This window comes from Schistocerca cancellata, chromosome 12 (assembly GCF_023864275.1).
Source record: "Schistocerca cancellata isolate TAMUIC-IGC-003103 chromosome 12, iqSchCanc2.1, whole genome shotgun sequence".
NCBI classification, from domain to species: Eukaryota; Metazoa; Arthropoda; class Insecta; order Orthoptera; family Acrididae; genus Schistocerca; species Schistocerca cancellata.
This window is the reverse complement of record NC_064637.1, coordinates 97,785,484-97,811,724: the sequence shown is the minus strand read 5'-3', so window position 1 is coordinate 97,811,724 and position 26,241 is coordinate 97,785,484. Positions and strand designations below refer to the sequence as shown.

Below are 26,241 nucleotides of genomic sequence, written 5' to 3'. Positions count from 1 at the left end.
GTAACTGATGATGGTCGAAGTAGAGAGGATGTAAAAAGTAGACTGGCAATGGCAAGGAAAGCATTTCTGAAGAAAAGAAATTTGTTGACATCGAGTATGGATTTAAGTGTCAGTAAGTCGTTTCTGAAAGTATTTGTATGGAGCGTAGCCATGTATGGCAGTGAAACATGGAAGATAAATAGTTTGGACAAGTAAAGAATAGAAGCTTTCGAAATGTGGTGCTACAGAAGAATGCTAAAGATTAGATGGGTAGATCACATAACTAATGAGGAGGTATTGAATAGAATTGGGGAGAAGAGGAATTTGTCGCACAGCTTGACTAGAAGAAGGGTAGGACATGTTCTGAGGCATCAAGGGATCACCAATTTAGTATTGGAGGGCAGCGTGGAGGGTAAAAATCGTAGAGGAAGACCAAGAGATGGATACACTAAGCATATTCAGAAGGTAGTAGGTACTGGGAGATGAAGCAGCTTGCACAGGATAGAGTAGCATGGAGAGCTGCATCAGACCAGTCTCAGGACTGAAGACCACAACAACAACAACAACAACAATATATATGGTATATATACGTATATGAATACATAAGGGAGAAACGTTGTTACTAAAAATCTCGTTAAGTTCTCGACTGATTCGCGTCACCCTAATGAACAATCGGACGAACTTAGGCTATATGATTGTGACGTATAAAATCTACATTTAACGGGCCTATAGAAGGGGCAAACGTTGTGTCAAAAATCTCGAAAAGTACTTAACCGATTTACTTCAATTTTTTATACAATACTCTAATGAACATTTGGTCTGACATAGGCTATACATTTTTACATATACGTAATATGCACATGTAATGTAGAACTTCGTTACGTTATTACAAAAATCATGAGTGAGTGGCATCAGTAACGGCATCCGGTCATCAAATAAGAGGTGACAAAAATCATTTTACTGCACTACACAACCAGTTATTGAGTACTGACAGTTAGCAAAATAACCGGTTAGCTGTATCAGGCAGTTATTTCAATAACTGCCAGTACCGTGGTCATCTTTTTGCCGAAGTACGTATGTTGTACTTCACTATTTTTGCCTTTGGTCTTGCTCTGTCTCACCACGAATAATGTTGACGTTGACCATGTGATATTCGTAGCAGCAAGGAAACAACTGGTAACTGCTAACAATTAGGGTCACCTGCCTTCCGATTGATGTACTTGTAATGCGATTCGGTCCATCTGGCCGCGGAAAACGTCTACTTCAGCACGACAATGCCAGACCACACACGAGCATCACATCTGCGACAGTCCGACGTCTTGGGTTCACTGACATCGGTCATTCTCCATACAGTCCTGATTTGGCCCCATCCGATTTTCGTCTGTTCCCAAAACTCAAAGAATGTCTTCGAGTACTTCACATCGATAGTGGAGCGAAGCAGGCAGAGGTGAGGTTGTGGCTTCGCCAACAAAGTCAAACATTCTACGGTGACGGTATCAACAAACTGGTATCTTTGGGAGAAACACGTTCGTTACCACGTTGAGAAATAGCTATCTTGAGAAATAAATCTGTAGGCGTGAAAAATAAGAATGTAGCACGTTAACAATTTTTGTTTTATTTAAAAATCTTTACAAGTCTTCGCGTAAAAAAATGGGAGACATCTCCTTTCAGCACGTTCTAGCATACCAATTACATTCGTTTCACTGTACGATGATATAATAGCTCGGTTCATACAAAATAGCTCTCTCGACGAAAAATGCGTCCGGTACCTAAGGACTGTAAAGTTGCTGGTCCTGGCGGAGGTTTGAGTCCTCCCTCGGGCATTGTGTGTGTGTGTGTGTGTGTGTGTGTGTGTGTGTGTGTGTGTTTGTCCTTAGGATAACTTAGGTTAAGTAGTGTGTAAGCTTAGGGACTGATTACCTTAGCAGTTAAGTCCCATAAAATTTCACACATATGGAAAGTTGCACAGATCATTCCAAAACTTCCCGATGAATTACGGACCCATGTTAAGCGTGTCTATTTGCAGTAGGATTTTGGAACATGTGTTCGTATGTTATTTGTTATATAAAACAGGTTGATTCTCGCAGAACCACTTTTTGTAATGTTATTTATTTACATAAATAGCGTCGTTACCGGTGTCGAACCGATAGGTTCATCACCAGGCGACTTGGTCACGTTCAGATACATTTTTGCTGTAGTTTACATTAGTTTTCACTTTCTCTTTCCCCATACCATGAAAGTTCTTTTGGATGGTGCTGCCCTACAACCAAAACATGGTGTTAGAAACTGTCTATTTAACTGCAATTGTGCCTCATAACGATTTCGAACGATGTAAACAAATTATTAAAGTGAAAGTGTTTTAGTTAGTTACGTCGACGTGCTTCTATGCAGAAGTAGTCATAACAGAATAATGAAGCGTTCTTACAACATTCGCTGTATATATTATAAGAACTAAGGATGAAATGTTACAATCGGAAAATATCCGCCACTAACACTTGAGTTATGGCTCACTACGGAAAATACCCAGTCCGACCAAAACTTGATACTGAAAACACGACACTGGAACGAAGTCTCAAATTTTATGGTGCGATATTGGCTTGAATAAAATCAATAAATTTCTGCACATATGTGGAACTATAAATAATAATAGTTACAGAAAAAGACGAAGAAAAACGAAAAATTAAAGTTTCACAAACCAATGGCTCTGCCTGTCTTACTCTATTGGAACGAATCTTGGATTTAAAAAAAGAAAGGAAAGAAAAGAAAGAGAGCGTGCAGTAGCTGAAATAAGATTTCTATAATGTCGAAGGTTGTTTAATGAAAGATCTTATAAGAAATAATGTATGGGAATTGTAAATATTTAACTTACACGGCAAAGTGGAAGTATATAGGGAGAAATGGAGGCATCATGTTAAATGTACGAGAAAAAAACAGAATTCTAGTCATCGTAAACAAGCCCTCAGGGGAAAGGGATGCTTGAAGACCGACAAAAAGTTAGTCTTAAAAATGTGAACTAGGAACAGACGCGGACCCTAAACTTTGAAGTGGAGAATAAAATGAATACGCTTTTTTGAAAGTGCGCTCACGAAATTTCAATATTAACCTTCTCCGTGATATTAGAATGGTGCATAAGTTCGTAGCGTTTCCGTTTTGTATGTCGGTATTCTGATTCTCGCTTTTTATCTGTAGTTCGCTGTTGCTGTTTGAGTTGCCGCGAGGGATTAGCCGAGCGGTTTGGGGCGCTGCAGTCATGGACTGTGCGGCTGGTCCTGACGGAGGTTCGAGTCCTCCCTCGGGCATGGGTGTGTGTGTTTGTCCTTAGGATAATTTAGGTTAAGTAGTGTGTAAGCTTAGGGACTGATGGCCTTAGCAGTTCAGTCCCATAAGACTTCACACACATTTCACACACGCTATTTGAGTTTACATATTGTCATTTTGTCATTTGGAAACAGTGAGTGGAGCCGTGAATGCTAGAAATTGAGTGCCAAGTACAGAAATCGGAACATTTCGGACATATTCTGCTGTTTTAGTTCAGTAGCTGGGTGACAGCAGCGGACGCATCCAGAAACATTTGCATCACGTATGGGGATAATGCCATGGGACAGAGCGTGGCAAGAAAATGATTTTCTCGTGTTAGGAAGATCGTTTTCACGTTAGTGACTCTCCACGTTCAGGAAGACCTTCGGAGTTTGATAAAATGGTTTAAACGCATTAACCTACAAAGACTCAACGTATCAAGACAAAGCATTGTTGTCCAAAACACCATCAGAGCCTAAACTGCTACAAACAGCTCGATATGGTACAAAGTAAACAACTTCATCAGTAGGTTGCGATAGTGACAGTATGCATGTGACATCAGGCAAATTTTTATAGAATAACGTTTATTGAAACATATGTTATTTAACCATCACATTTATAAATCTTTTGTTAATACAGAGATTACCTTGTTACAAGGCCGCCAGTGTACCATTCCAGGCTGCTAGGTTTTGATAACAGGAAGTAACACAGATCGAAAGAACGCAGTACATAAATTCGAGCCAGAGCATTAAATTAAAAAATTATTTACCTATGTGAGATTTTCATGTGCCACGTAACATAGCTTTTAACTGTATGGATTAAATTTCCATCACCATACCTTCACTCAGTCGTAGAAATTCCCTCCTGGATAATGCGTCGGGGCCTACTGCAATAAAAAAAGAACGTGGCTTCCAGACCCCTCTCGGAGAATAATTCCATTCTTCCGACCGTCAGTTAACTACGGTTGCCCTCCAATGCTTTACATTAAGCTACGTCCGTACGCTTTTCCCGCTTCAAGTAGAATCTCTACTGTCTTCTTCGCATTTCTCGTCTCTCGCCATCTACACTCTCGGCCGCCTAACCCATTTCTTCATTTGGATGTAAGATAATAAAGAAATCAATGAAGTTTGCGGATGTGCGTTTCTGGCGTGTTCGAATCGCAATGAAGTTCTTTAGGCAATTACAAAAACCCCTGTTACTGAAGGTGTGACTTCGAAATGTAGACTAACACAATACAGACGCTGTAAGCGCAATACGTGCAGTTTATTAGGAAAAGGTTGCTGCCGATAGGTCACCTAAAGAAAAGGTGTAATAAAATCCTCGGGTATTCTAATATTTTATTTTCGGCATAACTTGAACACACTCTTTCGCATTTTTACTTTAGAAGACACAGAAGTAATAAATATTGACCGTTAACGAGGTATTTGAAAAATAAAATCATGTCTTGTCGGCCTATTCAAGGGGACTGATTTTCTTCATTGGGTCACGTACTTCCCGTAAATGGTCTCTAGTGTAATAACTGTAGAATACTACACACATCCAAATAAGTGTCATTACATTTCATATATTTTTATTTCTAAGAATTTATTGTCGGCGTCTGAAACCGAATAGCATGTATTCGAACCCAAGAAGGCTAAAGGTAGAAATTTCGCTTTCGAATTAAAAAAAAGGAAAAAGAACATTACAATTACTATCAAAATACTTCTAAACTATTAGAAAATATACAGTGAAAACAATTACTTAACTTTTGTTCACAGTGCTCTACGTAGGTCTAAGACTGATATGTTTCTTTGTGTCTTCATGATACAACTCATCACTAAGACGGCGAATCTTTCGCAACACTGGGTTCACTTAGTGACTCCTAGAATTCAACTGTTGTCAATATTCACAGAGAAATTGAGCCTGCCCATCTACAGCAACCTTACCCTATTAACCAAGGACGAGGCACTGGCAGAATTGAAGCTGTGAGGACGGGTCTTGAGTCGTGCTTGGGTAGCTCAGATGGTAGAGCACTTGCCCGCGAAAGGCAAAGGTCCGGAGTTCGAGTCTCGGTCCGGCACACAGTTTTAATCTGCCAGGAAGTTTCTTATCCTATTAAGTTCTCCGTTTATTTCACTGTCTCGGATTGCCCAGAATAGCCACTTCGGCTACCATGGACACGGATTTACTGTTTAAAAATTGTAAAATAGTAGGAAACTAAATTAAAAATCAAACTAACTTCTATACAAGACCATACGTACTCAAATACGTCGCGAAATAACCTGTCAGCTGAACACGCCAAGAAAAGTACTCGCCAACATATTTGCGCTTAGACTGTTGGAGCTGAAGACTACGTATCTTTCCGGCCGGTGTGGCCGAACTGTTCTAGGCGCTTCAGTCTGGAACCGCGCTACCGCTACGGTCGCAGGTTCGAATCCTGCTTCGGCCATGGATGTGTGTGATGTCCTTAGGGTAGTTCGGTTTAAGTAGTTCTAAGTTCTAGGGGACTGATGACCTCAGATGTTAAGTCCTATAGTGGTGAGAGCCATTTTTGAACTACGTATCTTTTGTTAATTTTCTGTTCACTCCGACCACAATCGTGCAGTGTTTTAAAAATGACAAATTTTCCGCTTAGACTGTTACTGAACATTTGACTCCGAGGCCCGTATTATAGCGGACCAATCAAAACGTGCCTACCATTACGGGGCGAAAAAAAATTCTTTAGTTAGTTGCATGTTACATAAATCATATGAACAAGTTTTTTATCTAAATGATGTGGAACTAGTCATTGTTCAGTTTATGTATACTTGAATAGTCATAACATGTTTTAATTCGTTCCACCTGTGGACTGGTGGACTTAAACCTTTATTCAGTGATTTCAGCTGATTTCCTACTTCTGGGTTGACAGCAGCTCTTCATTCGAAATCAGGAATATTTACCTCGTCTTCTTTCGTGAAGGACTTTCGGAAAACTGTATTTCGGAACTCCAGTCTAGTAGCGCTCACATCCATAACATCTCCTTCTCTATTGCGTGGTGAAGGTACTGATTGCGTCTGTCTGTAGGCGTGGTTCACATACAGTACGACCTGAATCTCTTTGGATTTTCTGCCACATTTCGAGATAGAGCTTCGTTGTGAAAGTATTAAAAGCATCTCGCACTGAATTTCGCGTTAAATTTCGAGCTGCTGTAATACTTCGCCAATCTCTGGGATTTTGCTTTGTTTTAAATTTGGAATACTTTCTTAGTTGCTAATTATATGGTATACATCTCTCTATTGCTGTAGATATTATTTCTTTGAATGTAAGCCACGACTGGTCTACGCTTTCATGGTTCGAAACGAATGGAGGTTGTCTCTTAGGAAAGAGTCAGGCGAATTTTCATCTGCTTTTTTAAATAGACATATTTCGCGTTTATTTTTGGGTATTGCGGTATTCAGTTTCGTTACAGCGATCTGGTAGCCACTAATCCCTGTATCCGTCATGATGCTCCAGATTTGTTACGGGTTATTTGTTGCTGGGAAGTCGAGAATGTTTTCGCAACCATTTATATTTCGAGTGGGCTCCTGAAGTAATTGGTCGAAATAGTTGTATTTCCTATCTACTGCTTTAAAGACCCACCAATGTGCACAACTTGTAATATCCACTACCTATTCAAAAACCAGAAGATGGAATCAAACACACATATTCCGAAATTCCGCGTATGTATTGCAAATATCAACGCCTCGCTGGAAAAAAAACACACACACAGAGATTAATGTACTATTTATAATCATGTCAGGAAGTACTGATAACATCGTTATAACATACATTTAACAAGCTTCAATGATTACTGTGTTACATTTTCACTTTTGTGGACAATATTTCTTTTTCGACCTATATGTGACGTCTAGTGTAAACAGTATGTAGATTTGTTGTATAGTGCCTCTGTATCCTATCAGTGCTTCCTAAACCACGTGTTGTAAATGTAGAATCAGTGTGTTCAGTGTCGAAGTGCAAATGGTGACTACTTTCTCGAAACATTTATGACTATAAAGACAGACTCACGTATTACAACAATAAATGCATCAACGTTACATTTCGCGAAGCACGTAATAGGTAAGTTTTCGGGAATAACTGGGAAGCTTTTATCATAATTACACAAATTATACATTAATTCTGTTGTTTTCTACTTGAGTGTATTATAGATATTTCATTTCTATATCAAACATACCTCAATTCGAAAAGAGTTTTTTACACTGTACAACAACATACTGTAAACATCCTACAGCTGATCATTAAATGCGATGGAGCCATCTGATGATAAGCAATATATTCGAAACAGGTAGTGTGGCACGAAACACTAAAATGTTTCAAAAATATGTCGCGAAATGATTTTTCATTGGTAGCAGTTATACAACCTATAACACTCCAGTGGCAACCGAATATAAATATATGTATTGTAGAAACATAAAATAGCGATTATATTACGCAGAAGAAGGTTCCTGAATAGTCACGCTGCGTCACTAGTGAGCACATTCTACTTGTTTTCCGAACCTCTGAATCCTACAACATAATGGTTCAAATGGCTCTGAGCACTATGGGACTTAACATATGAGGTCATCAGTCCCCTAGAACTTAGAACTACTTAAACCTAACTAACGTAAGGACATCACACACATGCATGCCCGAGGCAGTATTTGAACCTGCGACCGTAGCGATCGCGCGGTTCCAGACTGTAGCGCCTAGAACCGCTCGGCCACACCGACCGTTCTACAGCATAATGCTCGGAACCAGAGACCGTGCTTTCATTCGCAACGTCAGACGAAGTACTAATCCAGTATATTCGGAAAAGCACGCAGTACCATTAACTGGCACTTGTTGCACGAAGTAAAACACCATATTCAAGTGCGCTTCACAGCTGACTGACGTACGAACTACATCACTACATCACATGTAAAACATCGCCAGAATCTTGAGATTTGCCTTTTCAGAGTTACAAAGTTATTTGAATGTGAACAAAAAAGAAACAAGCTTTTTTCTCTTACCTTTTGAATGGTCGTATTGATGAATATTCAAATAAGTTAATGGTTCTATTCTGAATCAGAATTTACGAGAAAATAAGTACCGTTTTTGAAAAAGAACATAAAAACATTCTTTCAAACCAAAGTATATTTTTACAGGAAAGAGCATTTTTAAGCTATTTTTCTACATAACTGCCACCATTGTTCAGAGATTTGTCATTGCGGGAAATCAACTTTTCAATGCCCTCTTCATAGGAAGATGACGCCAATGGAGACAGCCACTGGTGACCAACGTTTTTTACGTCGTCGTCGCAGACAGAGCTTCTTCCTCTAACATCACACTTGAAGTTCAAGAACAAGAGGTAGTGAGGAGATGCGAGGTGGGCGCTATACGGTGGGTGATCGAACCGCTCCCAACGCAATTGCTGGGTATGGTTCTGAGTGACACCAGCAGTACCGGGGTCTGCGTTGTCGTGAAGCAATAGAGTGCCTCTACTGACAAGGGAACCTCCCCATCGCACCCCCCTCAGATTTAGTTATAAGTTGGCACAGTGGATAGGCCTTGAAAAACTGAACACAGATCAATCGAGAAAACAGGAAGAAGTTGTGTGGAACTATGAAAAAAATAAGCAAAATTTACAAACTGAGTAGTCCATGCATAAGACAGGCAAGATCAAAGACAGTGTACGCGCTAGAGCGCCGTGGTCCCGTAGTTAGCGTCAACTGCGGAGCGAGAGGTCCTTGGTTCAAGTCTTCCCTTGAGTGAAAAGTACAATTTTTTATTTTCAGACAATTATTATCTATCCGTCCGTCCGTCCGTCCGTCCGATGCGAGGTAACTGCGCCTTAGTATGGGGACGCTCCACCTAAACAAACATATGTTTTGACAGAGCACAGGGAAAACTGTGCGACTGTGAAACTGTTGCATTCATTTGTTGCAGTTTATGTGACAAACTCTTATGTTTTCATCATTTTTTTGGGAGTGATTATCACATCCACAAGAAAACTTAAATCGAACAAGGTAGAAGAATCTTTTTACCCATCCGCGAAGTGTACAAGTTAGGTGGGTCGACAACATATTCCTGTCATGTGACGCACATGCCGTCACCAGTGTCGTATAGAATATATCAGACGAGTTTTCCTGTGGAGGAATCGGTTGACCTATGAACTTGCGATCAAATGTTTTCGGTTCCCATTGGAGAGGCACGTCCTTTCGTCTACTAATCGCACGGTTTTGCGGTGCTGTCACAAAACACAAACACTAAACTTATTACAGTGAACGAACGGAGAGATCAAAAATAAAGAAAGTAAACTTCTCACTCTAGGGAAGACTTGAACGAAGGACCTCTCGTTCCGCAGTTCCTCACGCTAACCACGGGACCACGGCGCTCGTGAGCTTACATTCTCCTAGATGTTGCCTATCTCGCACATAGACTACTCAGATTGTATATTTTGCTTATTCTTTTCATAGTTCCACACAACTTCTTCCTGTTTTCTCGATTGATCTGTGTTCAGTTTTTCAAGGTCTATCCACTGTGACCAATTATAACTAAATCTGAGGGGGGTGCGATGGGGAGGTTCCCTTGTGAGACTGAGCATTCCACGTCTTTTGTTTCGAACTGCGCGCCGAAGTTTTGTACCGCGTTGACGGTCTCACCTCAAGGTAGCAACTCAGTAAGCAGAATGTCCTGTCTTTCCCAGAACACAGTGCACATGATTTTTATGATAACAACATAGTTTTAAATTTTTGTTTTTTGGGGTGATCCGTCGACCGTCGTTTTTATTCTGGAGTGATACGACAAACACAAGTTTCATCAGCCACAATTTAAGAATTCGTCTCCCTCATCACTACATCGAGTGGGAAATGCCAAAGCACTGCCAAATCCCTTCGTTTTGTGGAAATACGTGAGCATTTCGGAACCCAACGGGAACACAATTTGCGAAAATGTAACCTATTTGTGACAGTTTTGAAATTTGTGGAAACTCATCACAAAGTATTCTTATTGTGAACTATCCGTTCCCACAAATTTTCTCACTCACTTTCTCATCCAAATCATTATTGACAACAGAAGGCCGATCGCTCTGTGCTCCGTCATGAACACAGGTTCATCCATCAGCTACTTTCTCACCCTTCCATCAGTCATTACATTTTCACAATAAATCTCTACAAGCTGACTTTGAATTTCAGCTGGTTCTTTGCTTTCATAAACCGTATTAGAGAACGCACTTCAAAAATGGCGGGCTCAGACATTTTCTTAAGCATTTTGAATGTTCACTAGCAAATGTAAACACTGCACCGTCCGACAGAACGCACTTCACAGGTGGCAAGCTCAGAGATTGTCTTCAACATTTTGAACGATTACTATCAAATATAAACACAACACAGTCCGGCTGAAAGGGGTCAGTGGAAAGATAATGAACCGGAGAGACGAGTGTGAATGTGCGGAATTGCGACGCTCGTACTGCGGCGACGTTAAAAAGAAGCGGTACCTACTTTTCGGACATACCTTACATGTTGATTCCTGGACACCAAAACTAAAAAAAAATACTTCAGGATTTTTTAAAATTTATCGTTTGTCTTATAGCTGGTCTGATGCGGCCAACCTCCAACTGTAATGACCTCGATGTCGACGGGACGTCAAACCCTAAAGTTCCTTTCGTGACTAACGATTACAATCAGTTTTTGCATATGTTCTCGATTTAAATCATACCTAACTGGAAGAGTGCAGAAAGTTGAAATAAGCAGTTCACATATTATGCAAAAAAAAAAAAAACTGGTGATTTCTCAAACTGGGGAATAATCAAGAATGGGGTCGGCAACGTTTGGTCTTGGCTCCTCTGCTGTTCTTAATATATATTAATAATGACTTGCCATTCTATATTCACGAAGATGCAAAGCTGATGCTTTTTGCCGATGGTACAAATATAGCTATCACACCCAACAGACAAGAATTAACTGATGAAATTGTAAACGATGTTTTTCAGAAAATCATTAAGTGGTGCTCTGCAAATGGGCTCTCATTAAACTTTGACAAAACGCAGTATATACAGTTCCACACAGTAAATGGAATGACACCATTAATAAATATAGACTTCGATCAAACATCGGTTGCTAAGGTAGAATATTCAAAATTTCTAGGTGTATGCATTGATGAGGGGTTGAACTGGATAAAACACACTGAAGATCTGCTACTTAGGATATTAGGGTCATTGCAAATTTTGGCGATATACATCTCAGTAAATTAACTGACCACCCTTGTTTTCATTCTCTGCTTTCGTATGGCATCATATTCTGGGGTAACTCATCATTGAGTAAAAGAGTATTCATTGCACAAAAGCGTGTAATCTGAATAATGAGCTCATCTAAGATCATCCTGCAGACACTTATTTAAAGAGCTAGGGAACTTCACTGTAGCCTCACAATATATATATATATATATATATATATATATATATATATATATATGAAATTTGTTATTGACAATCAGAACGAATTGAAAAGTAATAGCAGTGTACATGGCTACAACACTAGGAGAAAGGATGATCTTCACTACTCAAGGTTAAATCTAACTTTGTCTCAGAAGGGGGTAAATTATGCTGCCACAAAAGTCTTTGGTCACTTACCTAACAGCATCAAAAGTCTGACAGTTAGCCATATAGCATTTCAAAGGAAATTAAAAGAATTTCTTAGTGGCAACTCCTTCTACTCATTAGGTGAATTTTTGGATATAGTAAGTGGGTAATTTCCCCACCCCCCAACCCCCAAAAAAATTAAAAATATTGTCATGTAATATTTTCTGTAATGTAATATCTTGGATAGACACCTTTTGTTAATCTGACACGTTCCACATCATTACGGAGTGTCGTATTCATGATCTATGGAACAAGCACTAATCTAATGTAATCTGTATTCCCTTATAGTTTCTGATCTCTGTAGCTCGCTCCAGCACTATGGAAGTTATTCGCTGCTCTCATGACATGTCCTATCATCCAGTCGCTTCCTGTCCCTGTGTTCCACATATACATTTCCTCGGTTCTACAGAAAATCTCGTGATTTCTTGTCTTATCAGCCCAATTAACATTCAATGTACTTCTGTTATAACAAATCTCAAACGTTTCGATTGCCTTCACTATTTTACCAACAGTACAAGATTCACTTTCATATTATACAGTGGCCCAGACGTACTTTCTCAGAAATTTCTTCCTCAGACTAAGGCCTATGTTCGATACCAGCATATTTCTTTCAGCGGGGAACGCCCTCTTTGACTGCGGTAGCCTGCTTCTTACACCTTCTTTCTTCGTCTATCATGCGGTATTTTGCTTCGAAAGTAGCAGAATTTCTCATTTCATTTACTATTTGATAACCAATTTTTATGGTAAGACTGTCGCTAATGTCATTTCTGCTACTTCTCAACAGGCCGTACTTGCGTCTTGCTTTAGTGAGAAAGTCTTTAGTTTACTGGCCTGTAAACATATACGTATTATTCAGGTGTCCGTCTGACAATTAAATAAACTGGACATGTTAGCTGTGAAACTCTGTTTTCCTGTTTTCCTAAAAACGAAATAGATATTTGGTCCACTGCAATAGAAAACGTTCAACTGCCGGCTTCTGTTTCTCAAGCAACACGAACCTAATCTGATACGACCCATTATAAATGGTTTGTGAAAACCTGCGAATGTGAAAACAATAGGTTTTTTTACAAATAACTTTCCCGCTACCAGTCACGATTTACTTTCATTTATGTTTTACGTGACTGGTTTCGTGAAATGATTCCCGTTTTCAAGTGCGTTTTTCTCTGTGTACAATGCTATTTTTGCGCAATGTTTTTGATGTGTGAGGTTATGCTTTGTTTTGTTGACTTTACTGCAGTGTATAAAAAACGCGCAATTTTTAGTTGATTATGGATCTTTATATGTAGTTAGTGACGAAATTTGGAAGAACTTCTTATGGTCCACTTGTGCAGTCTCACACATGTTAAACATCACAAACGATTTTCTGTGCACGGTATACGTGGAGAATAACTTACAAGAAATGTTACAAAGACGTTTTGAGGTGTTGCCGAAAGAGATAATGTTATGGGTCTTCCACAAAGTATTATATGCTTTAGTGTAGAGGGTATTTATCTTAACAATGTGGACCATAACTGGCTTATATCTGTTTTACGGTGGTACTTATTACTGTGTGTTACTATTTTCGTTTACGTACACTGTCGGAGCATCCGAAGAAATTCACTGATCGACTTTCAAATTTTTAATATTGTAATATTATAAAATTTTAATATTATATTCTCATATTTTCTGTAATGTGAATATATGTCCAGTTCTTCTACCATACATTTTATGCCCTTTATTTAGTCGATGGAGTACGTCGGCATTATGCTTTACTTATACAAATATATGTCCTGTATTATGTGTGTGTGTGCCTACTGCTGATGTGTGTGTGTGTGTGTGTTGGATGTCTACGCTTTAATGTGCTCTGTGTACGTAGTGTTAAAATTTCGGCCCTTCTGTCATACATAGAACATGGAGCATTTCTGGCTTGCTACTTTGTATATTTCAGAGTCTGATTATGGGTCATGATTAATTTTTGGGAATTATGTTCTGAAACGCGTCGTAGTGAAATATAAATAAAAGAAAATCGTGACTGGTAACAGAAAAAATATTTATTATCAAAGCCAAGCACCTAATCGCGGTTATACGTTTTAACAAACTCGCCTTACAGCTTTAACGTACTAAAATGCACGTTTACGTAACGATTTTGTATCACGTTTCATTCATTTACATCGTTATTATATAAGCGCAGAATCTTGTTCTGGTTGTGTTCTCCATCAACAGCCTTTCATTTCCTCTGGTATTTAAAACAAATGCATTCTCCTCTTTAAGACATTTTTCGAATATCAAAATTCCTTCCAAGAATAATGTGAGTCAGATAAAATGGTTATTATTACAATAATCACGATTCAAAAACACATGCGTAAGCGTCATACTAGATAGATATGAAGCGTGAGAGAAAATCATATTAATGGACTTTTCCGTTACTCCTCGTCAGAACCATTTCATACTGAAGCTTGATAAGCAAACAAGTTGCCTTTTCTTCCACTAATATTAGTAGAAACAAAAGGGAAGTTCGTTTGCTCTCCAACCGCATAGATGAGGTATCGCAGGAGGAATCTTCAATATTCAGGGATACGGCAGAACCGGTCATTCAAACTAAAAAAAAATTGTATTCACTGGCTCTAAAATGTATACCTTAAGAGCTGTGGACACTTGTTTACATTTGCTACCGTGAAACACGTCTCTTGTACTGAAGGAATGCTCTTAGTTCTTCAAGATGTGCATTTAAGAGCCAGTGATTACAAATTTTTTTTGTTTTCGAATTACCGGTTCTGTCATATCCCTGAATATTGAACATTACCCCTAGGACACCCTGTATTAAAGTTCCAGAAAGTATTATGATGACTATTTTTTCTTTTCTCAAACTACAGCAGGATGTAAAATGAAACGAAAGGGGATTTCAGAACGCGTTTATGTACAGATACCATCTACCTGTGTACGTAGTTTTCCAAAAAAATGGTTCAAATGGCTCTGAGCACTATGGGACTTAACATCTATGGTCATCAGTCCCCTAGAACTTAGAACTACTTAAACCTAACTAACCTAAGGACATCACACAACACCCAGTCATCACGAGGCAGAGAAAATCCCTGACCCCGCCGGGAATCGAACCCGGGAACCCGGGCGCGGGAAGCGAGAACGCTACCACACGACCACGAGCTGCGGACATAGTTTTCCACGTTATGAGTATAACGAATGATAAATTTGTCGCAGCGTTCTCTCTTCTGCGAAAAAATGTTTCGTGCCTTCAGTGCAAGCATGAGGTCACGGTTCATTGCGCTCCCTCACGTGAAGAAGCCACAAGACTTCGTGGCAACAACGCAAGCCGACGGTGAAAAAACTTTTACGATACATGCGATCCTATGCCTGACGTGAAGCGATTAGTCATGTACGTTAGTATCTGTAGTATTTGCAAATTAGTATCCTGGACCTAAATTTATTAGCATTATGTAAGCATGCAGCACATGAAGCCTCAACTCAGGGACATGTGTCTCTAACTGTATATGTAAACTAACGTAAATTTTACTTGCAAACAAATCACCTCCACAAGATGATGACACAACAATAATATTCAGTAATAAAATAAATAAAGCCCAACTGAAGAAAGCATAGAAAGTGCTATGTCTAGCCGTAACGAAGCAAATGAAAGTGAATCGGAAATTCCTTCGAATTATAGAGAAGGCTGTAAGCTGACAGTTTATGATACGTTTTGTGTGAACTGTGAAATCGAAAACATACTCGTAAAAATGAGTGTTAGGCAATATGACACACAGCGACATTCAATTTGGCCGAGATAATGGTGTTTTCATAGTTTGCCTCCCTTCTGACTGCACTGATAAAATGCAGCCACTAGGCGTAACTTTTTAGTTCCCACGAAAATCATACCATGCCCAAGAAGCTGGAAGATGGTAGGATGTGCTCGAAAATAGGGCTGTTACTATCAAATAAGTGCTCTGATGCGTGAGCCTACTGCCATCACTGGCTTTACATCCTCGGGAGTTTTCCCCTTGGATGAAAATTACTTCGTTGTAGATTTTGTGCAGCCAGAACTTGCTCCCGATGTTGATTATCAATGCATATCACCTCAGGAAATTCGATCTGTGCCTGCCATCGAACCAAGTGCTTCCACCCGAACGAGGTTCAGTTACCCTTATCAGAGGCTTACCTCACAAAAATAACATTGTGGAGTGTCATCAGAAGAAGCAAGACAAGGAAAAATCAAATAATATTATAGGCCTGGCAACAACAGCTAAAAAATTTGTTACATCGTGTGCAGGACAGTCAAACAATTTAAAATCAGAGGTGGTAAAATAGTCTATAATAAAATTTAGTGAAAGTCCAAATCCGCAGTAGATGTTTACTGTGTTTTCTCTGTATGACGACCCTGGAGGGATATCTTTAGTTCATATAAAACTAATACTACATGTGTCACCAATTCCAGGGAACAAGTGCGCTGAAAAACGTGTCACTCCAAGGTAAAACTTTGGATGAGACGGAAGATGGGCAACCGATCCGAACCATGCGTGATCACTAATACATCTCCGAAACACATTCAGAAGGCGAACCGGACAGTACCTGACAATCCACGTATGACAGAATAAAACCATCGTCAAAATCCCAAGGATTGCGTGTCTTTTAATTCTTTGTTTCATCCGCAGATTTTGACGGTGAGTTTATCCTATCATAATGGATTGTCAGGTGCTGTCCGGTTCGCCCTTTGACTGTGTTTTGGAGATGTATTAGTCATCACGCATGGTTCGGGTCGAATGCCCATCTGCCGTCTCATCCAAAGTTTTTACCGAGGAGTGACATGCTTTTAGGCGCACTTATACCTTGGAATTCGTGGCAAATGAAGTATTAGTTTTATGTGATCTGAAGATATACCGCCAGGGTATGAAACAGGTCGTCATACAGTGGAAACACAATCAACAGCTATTGCGGATTTGGACTTTCATTCAGTTTCAATATATACTATTTTACCGTCTCTGATTTTAAATTGTTTGATTGTCCCCTCACATTATGTACAAGGAGGAAACAGCTGTAACAAAGAAGAGAGATTGTGAAAACCGAAGGGGTAAAAGGAAAGTTTTTTCCTCTGAATCATTTGAAGACTCTGATGCACAGAAGTTTTCGATTCAGATTCTGACGACGTAGATGTTGATGACGAAAGTGACGACGATGAAAATGCAAAATGTGCAGTGTGCAGGACAACAACGGACAAAAATGGATTAGGTGCATACAGTGGTTTCTGTGTAGCCACAAAAAATGCGATGGACAAATTTCACATACAGCTACATTCATTCTTTTATTTTTTGAAACGTAAATGTTAATACTCGTGCGTTTTCTAGTAGTAATAAATTTTTGCAAGTTCTTCTGTGTCTAGTGATTTTATTACCAACTCTCAGTATTTTGCGTGCATTTAATGCACAGGGACCATATTTGGATCACCTTCCTCACAAATAAAAGAATGCCAGATTTTTGTATCACAAGCTGCGACATGGTGGCGAATCGTACAGTGGCCCAGAAACTGTACAAAAAATTTGTTTCTTTCCGTCAGTGATCACAAATTCGTTACGTCTTCAGACTACCGGTATCTTCACATCTGCAAAAAACGTTGGAAAAACACAAATACAACTAGTGGATTGTCTACAGCTTAAAATAATGAAATAGGCCACAATGAAAAATGTTACTGACATACATGTGAAAATTATGCGCTTTAATGACGAGGCATACCTGTTTTAAAAACGTATACTTATATAATGAACCCATAGTGGCATCGTCAAGAGATATGCAAAATCAGCTTATCATCGTCACACGAACATAAAATATTGTGCCCACTAGAGTTATCTTGTTAATAGCTCTACTGTTCATAAAAACCTGCTGTACAGCAACCACGAAATGTTTTTGTCGTAAGCTCGTTAGATGTCGCTACAGTAGTTGTACACATATTCTTCAGCCATATAATTGTACAGTTTGGAATAAAAAGAAGAATACAATCATTAAAATCTGTTGTGGGCTTACCACGTGTATAATTCATCACAGTAAAAACAATGCCCATTGCCCTATTTTGTTGTTATAATCAGTAGACAATCCACTAGCTGTATTTGTGTTTTTTCCATGTTTTGCTGCAGATCTGAAGGTCACCGCTGACCGAAACAGAGCCTGAGGAACTAACAAATTTTTGATCATACACGGAAAGAAAGAAATTTATTCTACTTTTTTGTATTATCTTCACTTTTGAGATGCTTCATTAAGGTGTCGCAAAAGCTGAGCTTAGCACCTATAGTAAACATACTTGGCTGTGTAATGAAGCATGTAATCTATTTTCCTCCAGCATTATGATGAATTTACAGTTGATAATGAAAGTAGGGCCCATTCTTGGGTACTTTACCTTAAATACCAAGAGGTATACAGGGTGTTTCGAAATTCCCGTTACAAACTCCTAGGGCTTGTAGATGGGAATGAATACATTTGTATTTTCAACAGGGATCCTCGTCTGGAAACGTATTGTTTCCGTTCTACGACGGTTTCAGTTGAGATGTGTAACTGCTGAGGGAAAGAGAAAAGTCCTGAGAGTTGCTTGACCTGGTAAGCAATAGCGCAGACACACTGACGTTAATACGTCACGCGGTCACCTGATATCACGTCACGTAGTATACAGAGTTTAATATACTAGACTCCTGTAGAGACAGCGGAAGATCTGTGTGGCACTAGAAACTGAAAAGACACCAGGTTGGATCAAGAGAGTATATAGAATATGCTTCGTAGATACAATGCATGTAACACACGTCTGTGGCCGCCACATTGAGCCACTGTTGTAACGCCCCAGTACTGTTCTGTGTGTACACTATGCTTGGTTCTTTTTTTTTTTTTTTGTTATGGACTAGCATAAACATATAATTTTCAAATGTTAATACAAACAAATCTGGTTAAGTGATAAATGGATGTTTCGTTGTTTACTACCGAATTGTTAACAAATAACTGTACTGCATCACCTCTAATTCCGTTCCTCAAGCGGCAGTGGCTGAGTTAAACATCTGAACTGAAACCATCGTATAACGGAAATGGTGCGCTTCCGAGAACACGGGTTCCTATTCAAAATATTATGTACCCACGCCCCTCTACCAGTTCTAGAAGTATTTAACGGAAGTTTCTGAACACCCTCTAGGCATATGATGTTTCCATATTTCGATCCCAGAAGGCGATTTATAAATAAAAAGGAAACGCGTCTGGCAAAAAACACTCTTCAATTATTTGCAATAAACTTAAGACGGGAAAAACCAATAACAATTCTGACATTTGCTGAGGAAGATGGCCACACAGGGTAAAGAAGTTTATTGAACGTATTGTTTTCTTTATGTGGTCTGCTATGCTGTGAACACGCTTTACGCTTGCGGGCTCTAAAAAATAGTCCAATGTAGTATTCAAAAAGTTCCTATTATTAGCTTTTTTCTAGGCGTGTATTAACTTATATTTTAAAGTTTTTAACCGTTTGTGAAAAAGGAATTCCTAACACGTGAAAGAAACCCGCACTTTTCTTATTATAAATAGCACGAGTTTCTTGCTAGCACCATCTCGCACACGTGGCTCCTAATACCAAACCAGCTGTACATTCACGCTGGGGCTGTCCGTACTTCTGTAATGTCTGCGGCCTGGTGAGACAATCGAGACTCTATTATGCTTCTTTGTCGAAGTTAAGGCGTGCTAATGAGATGGTTTAAGTTAATTCCCATAGTTGCACGAGAGACATAAATTTAAATAGTTCTATCCGGCCTCCCGTCACTTAACAGGTGTAGCGCGATCCCAGCCAGGTTGATCGTATACAACGGCTATTGATTTAATCTTGACTACGAACGATGGGACTGCACTCGTAGCATTTACTTTGCCGCGACATGACTGTTTAAATCATAAAAAATCTTGTGAACATTCCGCTCTCATTGATGGCCCTTTATGGTAAGACATATCCATTTTCAAAACCACTGTAATTCTGTAATGTTACACTTTCTTGTAGATATCACCTAAAGACGCATCTCCACTGAGACGAAACGTGTCGTGACTTTATAATAAAAGTATTTTATGTTATTCTTTGATATTGTCGAAGGTGGGGGGGGGGGGGGGGAGGGAATACGTGATCTGTCGATTTAAAATACGTGGGAGTAATAATCATACTTTAAAATCGCAAATTTTTTTTACTGATTACCAGCTTCTGCTAATTACTGAGCCATCTTCAGATCAATCTAAAATGTTGTTCAGTGTGTGACACTCACTACACATCGCACATCGTCGTATTCTTTATATTTTCATTTCTGTTTTTTAGAGCTATGTCGCCCATGTTAAATAAAATCCAAAAGTGAAAATCTTAGTTGCTTATGTAATTGATGATGAAACGTTGTTACCGCGCCCATTTTGTCACAGATATGTACAAAGGATCGACAGTAATGACAGTTCCGTCGCCCATGAGTGGTTGTAAACAAGATATTATTTCTAACACTCATATCAGGAGCAAGAAAGTGTCTATGCGATAGCTCTTAGTTGGCTGACAGCTGTCACTCAGACACTTCCTTGTTCCTGATGCGAATGTTGCAAACACGAAGGACATTTCACAAATAATGTACAAGTTGGTATTACTGTCGATTATTTGATGCAGCAACGATGGAAATTATGCAGTTGGGAACTTAAGGAACAAACACGTGTTTTTGTTTTTTCACTGAGTACTCTAAAATTAGCGAAAGATAGAAATGTACCCTGCAGGCGTCTCGGGTACTGTAAGTGTTGAAGACCAGAGGTCGTATATCAAGAACGAAACTTCACGCAACAAAAACGTGACATAAATCCACAGTGCGTTAAGGGCAGCCTGTGGTGAGTTAACAGTGGACTGTAGTACAGTTCTTCATTCGGTTAATCGTTTTCGTGGTGGTCGTATGAACACAGATGATAATCCAAGAATCGGAAGGCCAAAAACGTCAACAGATGAACGAAGTGTGAAACTTGTGGCAGATTTTCTTAAAGGAGATCGCAGTGTGACTTGTGAGGAATTATCTAAACCCACGGGAATTCTCTCAACATCACTATTACGTATTCTGATTTGAAGAAGAGAAAAATGTCTACGAAATGGTCCCCCACTGTTTGACTGCTACAGAAGAACAAAAAGGCATTTACATTTCAACCTTTCCCAAAAAATGATTCGACCTTGAAGGTTCAAGAAGTATTGTGTCGAATTGTCGCTATTTATGAAACGTGGAGTTGAAATCCAATGAGTGGAGAGCTTCAGATTTTCCACGTCCAAAAAAATATCGACGCGCTCAATCAAAGCTGAAACAAATGATGATTTTTGTTTACGGTCACCAAGGAATCATACTGACAGATAGTCCCATGTGGAACACGTGTCACAGCAGTGTATTAACGTAACTTCATGCAAAACCTGCACAGAAAGACACACAAAATCTGGCCTTAGTTGCTCGAGGCTGGGCCAATCATTCTCCACGAGAATGCTCGCCCGCACATCGGCAATGTTGTAGCCCAAAAACTGCGCGATTACGGATGGGAAGTGTTGCCGAATTCTCCTACACCCCAGACATGAGTCCAGCAGACTTCGACTTGATCCCAAACTTGAAAAAACCTATGCGTGGGTGTCACTATCTTCCCCCGGAAGAGCTTTCTACCACCGTTAGCCCGGGCCAGTAGACAGATGAACAGAAGTGGTTTTCTGGATGAAATAATAGTGTTTCGGATACGTTGGGATTCAGACGAAGGGAAGCAGGAAGGAATGAAAATAGATATTGAAAGAAAGGTATAAATAATAACTTTAGTGTACATTCTTCACGAAATTTCCCTCGTAAAATTTCGTTTATAACCACTCATGGGCGATGCAACTATCATTGCTGTCGATCGTTCGTACATGTGTGTGACAAAATGGGCACTGTAACAACGTTTCATTAGTAATTAATGTTGTCAATTACATAACCAACTAAGATTTTCACTTCAGGATTTTATTTCACTAGGGCGACTTAGCTGCAAAAAATATGACGGTATGTAATGAGTGTCACACACTGAACAACATTTTGGATTGAATTGAAGATGGCTCGGTAATGAGCTGAAACCAGTAATGAATAAACAAAATTTGCAATCTTGACGCAGGATTTTTATTCACACATGTTTTTAAAGTTGTTAAGAATATCAGTCAGCTACTCTGGCCTTCAATTAGTTTTCATTGTGTAAATCACACACGATGACCCGATTTCGGCATACTGACATCATCTGGTGCTCTTGCATGTAATATCGTTGCTGTCATGTGCTGTCTTTTTTTTAGAATTATTAGTCTCCTGTTTACATATAAGGAGAAACTAATGATTCTAAAATAGACAGGACATAGCAGCGACGATATTACGTGTAAGAGCACCTGATTATGACAGATTGCCGAAATGGGCTCATTTACATCTATATCTGCATGGATACTCTGCAAATCACATTTAAGCACCTGGCAGGGGCTTCATCGAACCACCTTCACAATAATTCTTTATTATTCCAACGTCTTACAGCGCGCTAAGAAACGAACACCTATATCTTTCAGTGCGATTTCTAATTTCCCTTATTTATTACAGTGATCGTTTCTTCCTATGTAGGTCGGAGTCAACAAAATATTTTCACATTCGAAGGACAAAGTTAGCGATCGAAATTTCGTGAGGAGATTCCGCCGCAACTAAAAACGCCTTTGTTTTAATCATATCCACCTCAAATCCTGCATCATATCAGTGACACACTCTCCCTATTTCGCGATAATACAAAACGTTCTGCCCTTCCCTGAACATTCTCGTTGTACTCCGTGAATCCTATCAGGTAAGGATCCTACATAGCGCAGCAGTATTCTAAAAGGAGGGGGGGGGGGGCGGACAAGCTTAGTGTAGGCAGTCTCTTTAGCAGATCTGTTAAATTTTCTGTATCCTCCCAATAAAACGCAGTGTTTATTTTGCCTTTCCCACAACATTTTCTATGTGTTCCTTCCAATTTAAGTTGTTTGTGATTGTAGTTCCTAGCTAGTTAGTTGAATTTACGGTTTTTAAATTTGACTGATTTATCGTGGAACCGAAGTTTAACGGATACCTTTTAGCACTCATGTGGATGACCTCACACTTTTCGTTATTTAGGGTCAATTGTCTATTTTCGCACCATACAGACATCTTTTCTAAATCGTTTTGCGATTTGTTTTGATCTCTTGAGTGAGTTATAAATCAAAAATTATTTAAAGAACAGTGTAGCCGGCTGATACAATAATCGTGGCATTAGAAGGCATATTTTGCACTGCAGGAGCCAAAGATGAAAATTTTTCTTTTTAAAGTTAAGTCTTGATGCTACAAGAACATAGATGATCGGTTTCGGTCCTATCGCATGAGCATCATCAGACTCGTGGCATCCTTCGAAGATGGTAGGTGACATCACAGCAGCTGAGAAGAGTGCTCCACCTACCATCTTCGAAGGATGACACGGGTCTGATGATGGTCATGTGATATGACCGAAACCGGTCACCTATGTTCTTGTAGCGTACGTGGTGCGATCAAGACTGAATTTTAAAAAGAAAAATTTTAAACAAATTTTTTGATCACTGTTCCAAAAACTGTTTATTAAAACTGTCCAAAGAAGAAATGTTTTCGAAGTGTTTTAACAGCCAGTACCGATTATTTTATTCACCATGTGAAGTTTATTGAGGTACGGGAGAGATGAAATGCGACTCACCGACTCCAGCGACGTGGATCTTCTTCATCCACGGGTAGATGATCCGCTCCCCGGACCCCGAGCTGTCGTCCGGTTCCGCCTCCTCCGCCTCTTCCTCCTCCTGGTCGTCTTCCAGGTTATCCGCCCCGCTGGGCGGCCCCTGCGGCTGCGGCTGGGGTTGCGCGGCGGTCACCGCCGCCCCCGGGGGCGGCTGGGCCGCCTGCGGGGGCGGTGGAGGCGGCGGCGGTGGGCTCGGCGTGCCGCCTCCGCTGTTGGCGGGCGTCAGCGGCTGCGGGGGAGGATGCGGGCCGCACGGCTGCTGCGGGCTCGCCATGTCCGGGGGCGGCGGGTAGTAGTAGCCGCCCCCGGCGCCGCCCCCGGGGCCGTAGCCGTTGGCGGTGACCGCGACCGGCGTCGCCGCCGCGTAGTGGTGGTGGTGCGGCTGGTGCACATGGTGGTGCTGCTGCTGGTGCTGGTGGTGGTGCTGGTGGTGGTGGTCGTGCTCGTGGTGGTGGTGCTGCTGGTGGTGGTGGTACGCCTGGTACTGCGCCGCGGCGCTGCCGAAGAAGTCGGCCGGGATGTAGTTGCTCTGGCTGTACTCCTCGCTGGGCGGGAACTTGGGGTCGACCAGCAACTGCTGCGGCTGCGGCGCCAGCTGCTGGTGCTGCGGCTGGTGCGGCGCGTGGTGCTGGTGGTGCAGCTGGTGGTACCCGACGGCGGACACCGCCGTCGCCGCGCCCGCCGACGCCTGGGCTCCGCCGGACGGGTTCATCAAAAACGAACTCATGATCATTAATTTTTCCTGCCGGGCGCCGGCCGCGAGCGGTGCTCTCTGTTCGCCTCCTCCTCTTCCCCTCCCTCTCCCCTCCACTGCTCCCTTTCCCCGTCTTTACCCCCACCCCTCCCCTGCACGACCTACTTTGCTTAGCACTGCCGCACAAATCCCGTATCCTCCAGTCTCTCAAATCCCTCAGCAATCCGCCGCCACTCCCGACACCGTCGCATCCATCATTACTCGCTACACTCGTCAAAAATCACTCCGAACACCCGAGTTTCCGCTGACTCCGCTTCGCTTCCATCGCGCGCAGCTCGTCACCCGTCAACGCTTCCCGTGTATACAGTCCGCCGCATTCTCTCCGCAATAACTACTACGCCGCTCTATTTCCTTCTCCGTGGCGACGATAGTGCACACGTAGACGCTCTCCGCTCGCCGCCAGTAGCGAGGAAAGAAGGGGGCGCGGTTACGCAGACAGGGACAGAGAGAGCGGCACAACGAGGAAGGAAAGAACGCCGGAGTGGGGAACCGGGCGAGCGGAGATAGCCGCAGCGCGCGACAGGGGAGGGGAGCAAAAAAAAGCGACTCGCAGCGCTGCCGTCACCGCCCACCCCGCTGCCAATTAGCATACCACGTGACGACGGCTCGACCAATTAGAGCGCGCCGGCGTCAGCCGCCATGATGGATCACCGCCACCGGACCTCCCCCTACCGGGACGACCGCGCTGCCGCCTCGTGGCGAGCCGCGCAACCGACTCCCGCGCGAAAGGCGTGACCCCAAACACCTGTATTTTGTTTCCGCGAGATTTTACGCGCGCCCGTTTCGCAACGGTTTCCTCGCAACTAAACGCTTCTTTATCACAAACAACACGATAATTTAAATTTTCTGCTGCTATTTTACAGAACACAGAGATCAGTCTGCAGACCTGAATATAATTGTCAACACGTCGCACTTAAACACAGTGCGAAACTAGTCGCAATTTTGTTTTAAACAAATGAACAATGAATTTATATCTCTGCAGAACACGTTTCGCCTGATCAGCAGCGTCTACTACAAATATTGCTGTAGACGTAACAGATAGTGGTGCACGAAACTACTTTTGACGTCACTCGCAGTTGAACATCCGATAGTCACCACCCTGACATGACAGTAATGTTGAAGATAATTGCCATAAAATTAATGACGCATCTTTCCACACACCGCAAATGAACTGATAGGTTAAGTTCAGGATACTAGACAAAAGTCAGATGTACAAACTGCTCAGATGAATTTCAGCCTGTCGCTGGTGCAGGGAAATAGGTCTGAAGTCATTAAAACACACTTCACACACTACACTTTTGATGTAGCCCCAGACTGACAAAAGATCTTACGAATTTATCTTACAATGTAGGGCCTACATCATTCCAGTATTTTGGAGGTCTCTTCTGCAACACTGTTTCTATTCGTGACAGTCTTCTTAGTACAGTATGTGAAGGCACAGAATATGTGGCGACACACTATTCGATCTGCTTTTAGGTATTGTTGTCGGACACTTTCCGCGGAAAGCAGAGTTGCTCAAACTTCTCGTCTCGGTCAGTCACATATTTCTTTTAAGATGTTAAAATTTTGCCACCTGTCGCTGAGTAGAAACGGTCGTGCACTTGTCGAGTCAGCTGTTCGAAATGAACGTAAAGATAGCTCCGCACATCGCACAAACGCGAACAGCTGTTTCAGGGCTGGCTGCGCTGAGATTTACTGTGTAGAGAATTCGTCACGGGTTCCGTCGTACGCGCCTACTCCACGGCTACTGTTAGCGGCCGGGTCGGTTCCACACAACTGAACCGACAACAACGCCCGAGCGCCACACGCAGGAGGGGCAACTCAGTTCGGGCCAAAGCATTTCGTTGCC

The 26,241-nt window shown here is 41.2% G+C and overlaps 1 protein-coding gene across 1 annotated transcript in view; it reads right to left on the bottom strand.

Annotated features, from left to right (window-relative positions):
* Window positions 1–24,365, bottom strand: part of LOC126109484 (homeobox protein Hox-B4) — a 191,490-nt gene extending 167,125 nt beyond the window's left edge. The window contains exons 1-2 of the mRNA XM_049914510.1: window positions 24,024–24,365; window positions 23,600–23,897 (exon numbers count right to left, since the gene is read on the bottom strand). Coding sequence (XP_049770467.1) covers window positions 23,600–23,897; window positions 24,024–24,365 — 640 coding nt within the window. The remainder of the gene's footprint in view (window positions 1–23,599; window positions 23,898–24,023) is intronic.
* Window positions 24,366–26,241: the final 1,876 nt, after the last annotated feature.